Source organism: Buceros rhinoceros, unplaced genomic scaffold (genome assembly GCF_000710305.1).
Source record: "Buceros rhinoceros silvestris isolate BGI_N320 unplaced genomic scaffold, ASM71030v1 scaffold5892, whole genome shotgun sequence".
Classification (NCBI taxonomy): domain Eukaryota; kingdom Metazoa; phylum Chordata; class Aves; order Bucerotiformes; family Bucerotidae; genus Buceros; species Buceros rhinoceros.
Genome location: NW_010398208.1, coordinates 34,027 through 45,497, shown reverse-complemented (window position 1 = coordinate 45,497; position 11,471 = coordinate 34,027). Strand labels below are relative to the sequence as shown.

Here is an 11,471-nt window from a genome sequence, read left to right as displayed (position 1 = left end):
CTCCATAAAAGAAAGCATCTTTTATGCAGACTGATATTCCTTCCTGGTTGTGTCTCATTATAATATATATCTTCATTTTGATATGAGTAAAAAATTTTTTACAGTAAGAAAAATTATTCACTGGAGCAACCTCCCCAGGAAATTGGTAGAGTCCCCATCACTGGAGGTTTTCAAGATGCCATTGGACAGGGTGCTAGACAATCTTATCCAGGCTCCCTCTCTCACAAAAGGTTGGACCATATAACCTTTTAAGGTCCCTTCCAAACTGGGCTGTTCTGTGATTCTGTCATCGTTGTAAACAAGGGTATGTGAGAAAAGCACGTCACAACTCCCGTTTCTCAGAATCCATTCCTTAAGTGCTTAATGCTATTGCTGCTGCGTGTTTCTCTCTGTATGCAGCAGAGCAAAGAGCTCATTGGCTCTGCTCTGCAGAATGGGTGTGGCATGCTGCTGAAGGAAAGAAAAGCATGTGCATCCTGAGAGACTTGGTCAAATCTAGGCATCCCCACACTCAGGAGGCCAGCATGTGAGGCAGCCAGCAGGCTGCTAACAAACTACCCCCTGCTCTGCCTTTGGAGTCAGGCTCAGTAGTTTCTCAACCACTTACTGTTCAGGTTTTAGATTTTTCTTCCTTTAAGTTTAGAAACATCCTTCCAGTTTCTTTCTTGCTGTTCCACCAAGCTTTTACCATAGCTAAGTGTGGTGTGAATGCTTCTTTTTTTATCTCTTTCTGCAGTTTAATAGCTTTGAGCAACTCTGCATCAATTTCACTAATGAGAAACTGCAACAGTTTTTCAATCACCACATGTTTGTCCTGGAGCAAGAAGAGTATAAGAAGGAAGGCATTGAATGGGTATTCATTGATTTTGGCATGGACCTGCAGGCCTGCATTGATCTAATTGAGAAGGTACGTACAGGAGTGCTAAGGTGTATTTACCGAATCGGTTTTATTCATGATGCTCCCTTGGAGATGTCCTCAAGTCCCGGTGAACAGAGTAGGATGCACCGCAGGACAAGTTTCCTGCCTTTCTACATGCAAGACAGAATCAAAGGAAAACCAACATTAGTGGCATTTGTGGCTACTTGGCTTGACCTCCATAAGTTCGCTGTACAACAGCCAACAGTAACCACAAGCTGTAACTGTTAATTTGTATGGCTGTATAATCTTTCTTATTTTTTACTTTTCTCTTTCTCTGTCCCTACCATTCTTCCATTTACTTTGTTCCAGATAGGCCTAACATCAAACTCACTTGTCAGCATTTCAGGGAAAATGCTATGTTTCAGTCACGTGCCCTGTACCCTGTACGGCTCCTGTTTCTTACGTTACATGTTGATGTGCAAAGTCTATCATGCTCTTCCTAGCCTGGAACTATTGCTTCCCTCCCAGTGCTTCCCCAGCATGGGACACGCCTTTCCCTTTCTCTTCTTTATGAGTATAATGGGGTCCTGGTGGGGACAGCTGTCCTCACTGTACCTCTCTTTTTGCCATCTCTTACGGCTCTCTAACCCTTCTGATCTGCCAGAAAAAATGAAATTTTGAGTCGTGCGTTAGCAGGACATGTGGAACAGCTGGAGTAGAAAGACTGATTATTAAGTGCTCTTCTACTTGATCACTTTCCTGTCCAGAGGCAGGATATCTGCACGTGTTCCTTATCCCTCAAAAAATCTGTCCAGTGCTAGGAAGTTAGTTTATCTTTTCCTGAAACCAAATAATAAAATGCTCGTCAGCCCAACTGCCTTAAAAGGTAAATCAAACCCTTTCTGCAAGTCATCATAAAGCCTTCTAAGGCAGAATTGACATACTGAATATTCAAAGGTGTTGTTGCTATTTTAACAGAATAGTCCAAGTCTTCCTTCTCAGCGTGAGAAGAAATTCTGCAGGCTTAAAATTCCATCAGATCAAACTTAAAGGCTGCACAGCTACCGAAAGCAGCCAGCCTATAAATTTTCCAGCAAAGATGTTCTTAAATCCACAGCCATTGGGAATCCTGTCTATCCTTGAAGAGGAATGTATGTTCCCGAAAGCAACAGATATGACATTCAAAGCCAAACTCTACGACAATCATCTTGGCAAGTCACCTAACTTTCAGAAGCCAAGGCCTGATAAGAAAAGGAAATATGAAGCTCACTTCGAACTTCGTCATTATGCCGGTTCAGTAAGTTCCTCTGCTGGCGGGTAGACTTTGTATTAGAAGTCTTCCACGAGGAGTTTGGCCCATAGTGCACCACAGGTGAGGGTGGGAAGAATGAAAAGGGGAAAAAACAAACAGTGAGGAGTAAAAGCAGTTGTCTACTCCCTCAAGTACTGCACAAGTACTGCAACACAGTAAGATGCCACCAGACTTCAGGACATCTGGGCCTTGGGTACACCAATAAAATGAAGCAAACTGAGGAAGGCTGGTAGTGCTTTTGCTGAAAATGTGCCTTGCCTTTATAACTTTTCCTATAATCAGATTCAGACTAGGGATTGGACAGCATCAGCAGCAACTATACTTTCCATCCTGGTTCCCTATACAAATGAACAGAATAATTTCTGCCTAACTTCAGGGATGTTTAAAAAAAAATTGATATTATTTTTTACTCATGTTAGGAACACTGTGTCAAAGTAGCCAAGGGGAATATGATTAGTTGTGTTGTGAAGGATTAGTTAACAGGTCTGATGATGGTGATGTGGAAGGAATACAATTCAGTACTGTGACACCTGAGCCAAAACTTGCCCGGTTTCAAAGCTCCGTTTTTAGACAGAGGGGTCACAGGAAATTTTTTATCAAACTACGGTTGATATGAAGCTTCAGCACAGCTGGAACTCACCTGATGCTGTTAATTTCAAATTATAATTGAACATTGAGCTAATTTCTTTTTATTAAAAGGTATATATTAAAATGCCCATCTTGCTCATTATCTGTAGTTAATGTATTCAGCGAAGAAAATCAGAAATTCTGTTCCTTAATTGTACTAATAATGGAACATATTTTCCCACTAAACATAGCTGCGGCGAAGTTCAGGCGTTAGATTTTAAAACATTAAATTTCTGTCAGAAAATCTTGATTATTCCAGTGTAGCATGCTGCTGTGAAGTGAAATTATTACCTCTGCATTTTATAGTTCAGCACTAATTGGTAGGGTTCCTGCGACACTGCTGACATGGTATCTCTACAGCCAGCTACCTGGAGACCATGAGAAGATGTAGGGACCAGATAGTTTGGAAGGGGGTGTGAGGCTAATTCGGATGGTAATTATTTGGAGGAGAGATTTGGGAATTAGGAGCAGAGAATTGGAGGGGAAGTGATGGAAAACTGGGTGGCTGGTACTGCTCCGAGAGCAGCACTTCACAAAAGGTTATCAGATTCAAGACAAACCATAAAGAACTACTGACTGCGCTGAAGGGGAACATTTGCAACCTCTTGTTTGTTTTCAATGCCTTGCTGTAGGTTCCCTATAACATCATTGGGTGGCTTGAGAAGAACAAAGACCCGCTTAATGAAACCGTAGTAGGTATTTTCCAAAAATCATCCAACAAACTCCTGGCAAGCTTGTTTGAAAGCTACGTTGGCGCTGACAGCGGTAAGCAGAATCAGCTCACGTAGGTTCTCTTTCATTTCTGGGATGTGTACTTGGGAATGATTTTAAGAAACAAAGCAATTCTCTCAACTGCAATTTACTCAATGCTAAATGAGGCAGTGACTAATTATTTAGATGCGCACAGTGTCTGTAGGAGTTTGCCAGTTATACCAAGGAGGCCATTAACTCAACTAATTTGAATGCATAATACCTCTGAGCAATTTTGGCAAGTAAATCTCTGTGTCGTGAACACTCCAGTGGGAATACGAGCATGCAAGTGTTCAGATATGCAGGCAAGTGTTGCACAAAAATTTTGTACTTAAATCCCTATGAACAAGTTCATCTCTTGTTTCTCACACTGTAGTCTTCCTTGCTAGCCACCCTGAATTAAATAAGAAATACAAAGTTTAAGAGAGTCTTTTGGAATATAGATTAGGGGCAAGTAGACACTGAAGGTACCTGAACACCATTACACATTGGCCAAAATAGAAGATCTTGCCAATACATCTTCCTTTTTGGTTACTGTTGTTCGTGTTTTTTGATTTTGACAAGCCTAATGTATGTGTGAGAACATATTTAAGCTGTATGTATTACACAGAACAGTTTTATTTGTGAGAAGAAAAATAGAAAGCATCTAGAAAATTGATCTTGAGTAAAGAAGACTGGCATTCATTACAAAGATGTACCTCTTACGTCCTGAAGTTGCAATCACTTACAGTCTATTTATTAGTAACCTCATTTCTATAGATGTTGTCATGAATCATAAGACACTTTCTGACGAAGCACACAGGCTACAAACTTCATAATGTGAAAAAGAGACAGAACTGAATGTAAATAACAAAATCCTGCCACTAGCAAATTCTTATAAGTTACTAACTGCCTATTTGCCTGTGGATATTCCTGTCTGTCAGAATGCTATCTTGCTTTTCCTCAGTGTCAGCAGAAAAGAACAGCCCGCCCAGATTAGCCCCTTCCAGTCTCAGCAGTGTCACTTTTGAAAGGGGGAAAGCCTGTGGAAAATTGCAGCAAGCACATGGCACTCTTCACTTCTCCTTTCATGGTGACTATTGTTGACAGGTGACAGAATGCCAGACCTCCTGATAATGATCTAATGGTCCAGTGTTTAGAAAGTTGCAGCGATTGCTGTACACTCTTGGGTCATGTTTGGCTCTTGAGAAACTTCATGAAGGTCATGTCAGAAACTAGCATTCCTTTGGAGGATCTGAGTGATTTTGACTCCGAGGCTTTAAGCAAAATCCAGGGAATGCAAAGCTACTTTATCTAAAATTACCAATATACATTTCCCTCTATTCTATTGTGCAAATGTTATTTGCACAAGTTCAGTGTCTGCATAGCAGACGCATAAGAATCAGTCTCTATACAGTACAATGCACAGTATAAACTTTCCATAAGCATTACTTTTCTTTAGCTTTTTCATTTTCTACATCATCTCACCCTATAGGCTTTTTAACGAACTACAAATTGCTCTATTTTGTTAAAAGATATTTTTCTGCCTTATTCACATTTATGGACTTTCTGCATAACAAGTGATGCTGTGAAACACAATCCAAAAAGCTTACAGTGGTCTTTGACAAAAATCCTAAGCAAAGACAGAGAGCTGCTTGTGATATATCGCTCTTGAGGTTCAGAATGTTTTGCATGATATTTGAGCCATCAAGTCATTAGCTACACCTTTCATACAATGGGATTTGCACTACTAGAATGGTTTGTCTGTCCATGCCCTGCATGCACCCCTTACTGAGATACAGATTGTGACATTTGTTTGTTTATTTTCTTAGCTGACCAGGGCGGAGAAAAGAAACGCAAGAAAGGTGCTTCTTTTCAAACAGTGTCCTCATTGCACAAGGTTTGTTTATCTCTCCCCACTTGATGGTTTGAATTAAGACAATACATTGAAGAGGAATGCTACAGATTGCAATGGGGAAAAAAAATTGAAATCCAACACCGAAACTTGATTTGGGGCCTGGGTTATTGAGCTTGCATAAGTGAATACACTGTTATTAACACCACCTGCGTGAGGGGCCGCTGCATTGTATCTTCACTGAGCATTCAGGAGACTGAGCGGGTTTTATTCTATTTGCGAAAGTATCACAAAATATGAACAACCCTTGTCAGTGTAACCTTATTTTGTGGTTTGTAGCTTCATGCATGTCTTTGGAACAAGGACTGATTACAAGTAATTTGCTAGTCCATATCTGATTATGTTTGTAATTGGATCCTAGGGTTAGAGCAGTCATGGAAAACAAAAGTTGCTGAATGGAGTGACATATAGCCTCTTTTTTCCTGAGTAATTCCCTTCTACTGGCACTGGCATGTGTTCCTGGTGGAAGCTGTTGCTAGAATCATGCCTGGGGGAAAACGGAGCCTGTAATTTACCATTAGTACCATTTCTTATGGGTGACATTGAGTAAGCTGTAATGTAGGTAAATCTCGGGTAGGGAAGGAAGTAGTTAACCACCACTAGTCATGTCATTCTATCTTGTTTGGAGGTACTCCTCATGAAGGGAAATCACAGGAACCCAAGGTCTGTATCTTACCAGCTGAAGAATTGTAAAGGTAGCTGCAGGATCACTCAGTAATTTAACAATCCACAAACAGAAGTTCACTTTCCAGCACACAAGGAGCTGCTAAGTACGCAGCTCAGGTTGTTTCATTTATCGTCCTGACTGGAGTAAAAGAAATTTTCAGTTTGAACATCAGTTATGTTAATGACATTATATTCCACCTCGAATGGTCTCTATTTTCTTCTTACTAGACAAAACACTTTCCAGAGAGCTTGGCGATCACTGGTAGGCTTCTCCTGCACTAGGTTGCTGCCTGCCCAGCAGATGCCTGATTAAGATCAATACAGAGAAAATGCTTGGCCAGGAAGACAAAACCCTAGCGGATGGGAACAGTGAACTATGCTCACTGACTGAGCAAGTGACTAGGCAAAAATATGGCTGGCTTTACAGAAATGCTCCACAGGATGATACTGCATCTTGCTTGCTGTTCATCTTGTTTCTGGGGTTGTAAGTAAAACACAACTCTTAGTAAGACTTAGCTAAAATTGATGTGGATTCCTGTAATAAAGTGAATTCCTACTTTGTTTATTTGAACATATTTCTCTGTAATAATTTTGGTAAGCTTGTAATTTTGTTGGAGACTATTTAGAGAGGTGACCTTAATAAACTTAACAACCAGAAAACCAAAGAAATAAGTTATTGGAATTCTACTAAACCACTAATTGTGGTTTTAATACATCTGTTCTAGGAAAATTTAAACAAGCTGATGACTAACCTAAGATCTACAGCCCCCCACTTTGTACGATGCATCATCCCCAATGAATCAAAAACTCCAGGTATGGAAAACACAACAGTCTTTAAAATTTAGTACATTTGAACTACATCATTCCATTACTTACTTACAAGGCACCAGACGGTATTTAAATACTGTCTGTGTTGTTCACCTTATCCAATGGTGTTGCTCTTTCAGGAAATAAAACTTCACATTTTCAAACTCTCTTGGTAAAATGAAGATTAAGCCCTATGGAGAAATTCCATTTAATTTAGCCCTGTTTTTCCCCTGTAGGTGAAATGGATCCTTTCCTTGTCTTGCATCAGCTCCGCTGTAATGGTGTCCTCGAAGGCATCCGCATTTGCCGTAAAGGTTTCCCAAACAGAGTGCTTTATGCTGACTTTAAACAAAGGTAATGCAGAGCTGTGTTGTCTCCTGTCCTAACCCATCAGTCAAAATAATCAAAACATGTCTTCCCATTTTTTATTTGAGGTATTTTACTCCATTCAAGTTATTTTCCATTCAGTTTGCCTGAACATGAAAGGCAGAATTCTGCTTTTGCTTGTGTATGTGTAGATGAAAAGTAGCACCCTAAGGGATAATTTTTTTTAAGTTTTGGGGGAAGAGGGGGGAAAAAAAAGGAGAATCTAGGCCAATTTTACCCATTGCTCATCTGTTATTAACAGGTACCGCATTCTAAACCCAGGCGCGATCCCAGAGGATACATTTGTGGATAGCAGAAAAGCTGCTGAAAAGCTGCTGGCATCTTTAGATGTCGACCACAACCAATACCGGTTTGGACACACCAAGGTAACCAGAAAAGACCATCACTGCTTATATAGAGAGAACAGTGATGGATCTAATATCTAATTCCAGCATAGAACACGATGCGATTTCTGACGGTGGCAATTAATGAAGAGTTAATATTAAAAGGAACCAGCAATATAGTAGCAAAGTGATACTAATTTTTAAGCTGTGCTAGAGGAATTTTATTTCTCTGTCTCAAGCTCCCACAAGGCTTTTATTACAGCAACACTACAAATGGACACAGCAGCAGCCGATGCTCCATGTCCCCCAGTAAAGCAACAGTTTATTTAATATAACATAGGTCCACTCGAACACAGAAGAACTACAAGATCAGCTGCAGCTTTTGAAATCAGGCTATGTGCAGTTATGACATGATCGCAGTAGCAGGGATCTGTAGCAGCTGTGTTCAGCTGACCTGTTTTGAACCCTGCCACTGCTGAAAAATACTGTGGCAATAAAAACATTGCAATAAAATAGTTTGGCCTATTCAAAACTGGGGAGATGTGATGCAGTTTCAAAACAACTGAGGAACTGTACAGTGCAGCCCCTGATGCAAGTAGTGTTTTGGCTGTCTATACTCTATTAGTTTATAATTTGTCAATAAATTATCATTCTTCTGAAAGATTTCAGTAAGGTCTGTTCAGTGTAACGCTGGAGTAAAGTCAGTCATTATGGTGAAATGACCTCTGTGTACGTACCAGGTATTCTTTAAGGCTGGTCTCTTGGGCCATCTAGAAGAAATGAGGGATGAGAGACTTGCGAAAATCTTAACGATGATCCAGGCAAGAGCACGTGGCAGACTGATGAGGATTGAGTTTCAGAAGATAGTGGAGCGCAGGTATGAAATCACTCCCTTAAATCTTAGCAGCTAATAGTCATTACCATTTAATTATATTAAATAGAGCTATTATTACAGTCCCTAAGGCTAACCCTGAATTAAAGGTTTAAAGTAGATGTATGACAAAAATAAGAGCAAATGTATATTAGTTGCCTGCAGCTCCCATAAAAATCAGATTTGGAAATTTTTCTTATCCCTGAAAATAAAGAGATACAGAGAAAGTTTCTTGAATACCTTGGAACTTACTACAAGTACCTAATATTGCTAAGAACAAAGCCATAAAACCGACTGAGAATGAAAAAAAACTCATTTTCTCAATTCAGGCTAAGCTTTAGGGAACTTTTTTTGTTTTCTTCTTAAACCAGGGATGCCCTTCTTGTAATTCAGTGGAATATCCGTGCTTTTATGGCTGTGAAGAACTGGCCCTGGATGAAGCTTTACTTTAAGATCAAACCTCTTCTGAAGTCTGCGGAAACTGAAAAGGAGATGGCCAATATGAAGGAAGAGTTCTTGAAACTAAAGGAGGCCCTGGAAAAATCTGAAGCCAGAAGAAAGGAACTTGAAGAAAAGCAAGTCTCTTTAGTTCAAGAAAAAAATGATTTACTTCTCCAGCTCCAAGCTGTGAGTAGACACATGTATTCATATATTTATTAGATGTTCTTTGAAACTCAGAGGCTTACAGACCAGAGTGGTAGTGCAAGTCGATGAAAATAAGCTGTTGGTCTTGTCAGAGTTTTGCTAAAAATTAAAGCAGATAGAAATTCTCATGTTTTAGCATATAACCAGGTGAGCTAGTGAGGCAAATCTTAACAGGTTCTGTCTACGGCAATATCCATGGCAGTTAGATATGAAAGTATTCTTACATTTAACCAGTTGTGCTCACCACTCCATAATCCTGCTCTCTTAATTACTGTTGCTCTTGTCTTCTGAAATCAGGAGTAGGATATTTTCCTTAAGCTGCTCTGTAGCATTGGATCAGGCTCTTTGACCACTTACTGGATAGGGGACAAGAGAGGAAGAAAAAAAGGTCAGGCAATCATTGATGTTCCCTTCCTTGTGCCACACCAGGAGCAAGACACTCTGGCAGATGCCGAGGAACGATGTGACTTGTTGATTAAATCCAAGATTCAGCTGGAAGCCAAAGTCAAAGAACTGACAGAGCGGGTTGAGGACGAGGAAGAGATGAATTCCGAGCTGACTTCTAAGAAGAGAAAACTGGAAGATGAGTGCTCTGAGCTCAAGAAGGATATTGATGATCTTGAAATAACACTTGCAAAAGTAGAGAAAGAGAAGCACGCTACTGAAAACAAGGTACCTTTAGAACTTCACCATGTATCCAAGTGATATACTTGGATTATCTTTATGACAAGAGCTACTGGTATCCTGATGGTTTTACACTGTTTTCTATACAGGCCACGCTGAAGGACCAATATATAAAGAGTTATTTGACCTTAAGAGGGAAAAAGTGTTTAGCACACAAGTTCAGTACAGACAGTCATTTGAGCCTAGTTATGATAATCCTTTGCTTCAGAGTTTTAGAAACATTTTCTTTTCTCACACAGGTCAAAAATCTGACAGAAGAAATGGCAACACTTGATGAGAATATCAGCAAACTTACTAAGGAGAAAAAGTCCTTACAGGAAGCTCATCAACAAGTTCTGGATGACTTACAAGCAGAGGAGGACAAGGTCAACACACTGAGCAAAGCTAAAGCGAAACTGGAACAGCAAGTGGATGATGTAAGCTGGCTGTGCCTTCACATTTCCCCAGGCTTGTTTGTCCACCGCTTACAGTTCCCATGAGTCGGAAAGGTTGCAAAGCTTTGAAGCTGTCCTTTTAGAAATGATTGAGAGTTTAGAAATGCGGTCCTTGTACTGTCTGGAAAAGGTATATATACACAACACTAGAAAAGCTTATCTACGTAGTTCAGCCTTTGAAAGGAATGCAACAATGATGGAAAATCCACTCAGTTTGCATTTGCAGTGAAGTCGATCAGAATTTTGCTACCAAGAGAGCTGTAATGCTTGCCCAAATGTAAAGCGTAGACTAACCCTTATGTTACATTGCTTTAGCCCATATGCCCACTGGCTGCTAGAAAACAAAAAATGTAAAATAGGGTGCTTGTACTTAAGTACTTCTGCCTCACAGCTTGCTAGAGCTCAGTACAAAACTGGGCTCAGCATACATCTGACTGTTGTAAACCATCTGTGTTCAATATATTTAATATGTGACTTTGTTCCTAAAGCTTGAGGGCTCACTTGAACAAGAGAAGAAAGTGAGGATGGATTTAGAAAGGGCAAAACGGAAACTGGAAGGGGATTTGAAGCTGACCCAAGAGAGCGTCATGGATTTGGAGAATGATAAGCTGCAGATGGAAGAAAAGCTAAAAAAGTAAGAGACTGATTCTGTTGTACAAAATAAAGCAGCACAGTTCCCACTGCCATTTCAGAGCCTTCAAGTGTGTCATCTTGCTCTGATGGTGGCTAAAAGGAAACTTCATGAGGAGAGAGCGTGTAGCCAAGGAGGGAGGGAAAATCACTATTACTTGTGCTTGGTATACCTGAAACATCAGAATTGATTACACCTTCCAAGGCTGGGGTGAGGGAGTGGGGAAGGAAGTTATTTATGGTTTCCGTTGCTTAGAGGAGAAAGCTGAAGGAAGTCTCTAAAAAGTTGTTCATCCTAACTAGCTATGACAGTATTGCTGAAAGACCTGACTCTGTTAAATACATTTTTCCATTGAGTCTGAAAATAACATTGGTTTTGTATGACACAAAGAACTTGAAATATAATTGCACAAATGCATGCAGTCTTGACTTGGAAACCGCTGCTCAGAGGAAGATGTGTTTTCATGCAAATCCCAATAGATGAGGATTGCTTTCATTTTGAGATCGTTAGAAGTTTTATTGAACAACTCTTTAAAAATGGCAAAAGCCTAACTTGAAGCCACAGGGAAAATTGTCACAGCA

At 40.1% G+C, this 11,471-nt stretch overlaps 1 protein-coding gene across 1 annotated transcript in view; it reads left to right on the top strand.

Annotated features, from left to right (window-relative positions):
- The window catches only part of LOC104488909 (myosin heavy chain, cardiac muscle isoform), a 45,677-nt gene that overhangs the window by 14,764 nt on the left and 19,442 nt on the right, over window positions 1–11,471 (top strand). The window contains exons 15-26 of the mRNA XM_010131004.1: window positions 737–907; window positions 1,977–2,156; window positions 3,431–3,563; window positions 5,360–5,427; window positions 6,834–6,921; window positions 7,152–7,269; window positions 7,544–7,667; window positions 8,366–8,502; window positions 8,868–9,123; window positions 9,571–9,813; window positions 10,065–10,241; window positions 10,748–10,893. Coding sequence (XP_010129306.1) covers window positions 737–907; window positions 1,977–2,156; window positions 3,431–3,563; window positions 5,360–5,427; window positions 6,834–6,921; window positions 7,152–7,269; window positions 7,544–7,667; window positions 8,366–8,502; window positions 8,868–9,123; window positions 9,571–9,813; window positions 10,065–10,241; window positions 10,748–10,893 — 1,841 coding nt within the window. The remainder of the gene's footprint in view (window positions 1–736; window positions 908–1,976; window positions 2,157–3,430; window positions 3,564–5,359; window positions 5,428–6,833; window positions 6,922–7,151; window positions 7,270–7,543; window positions 7,668–8,365; window positions 8,503–8,867; window positions 9,124–9,570; window positions 9,814–10,064; window positions 10,242–10,747; window positions 10,894–11,471) is intronic.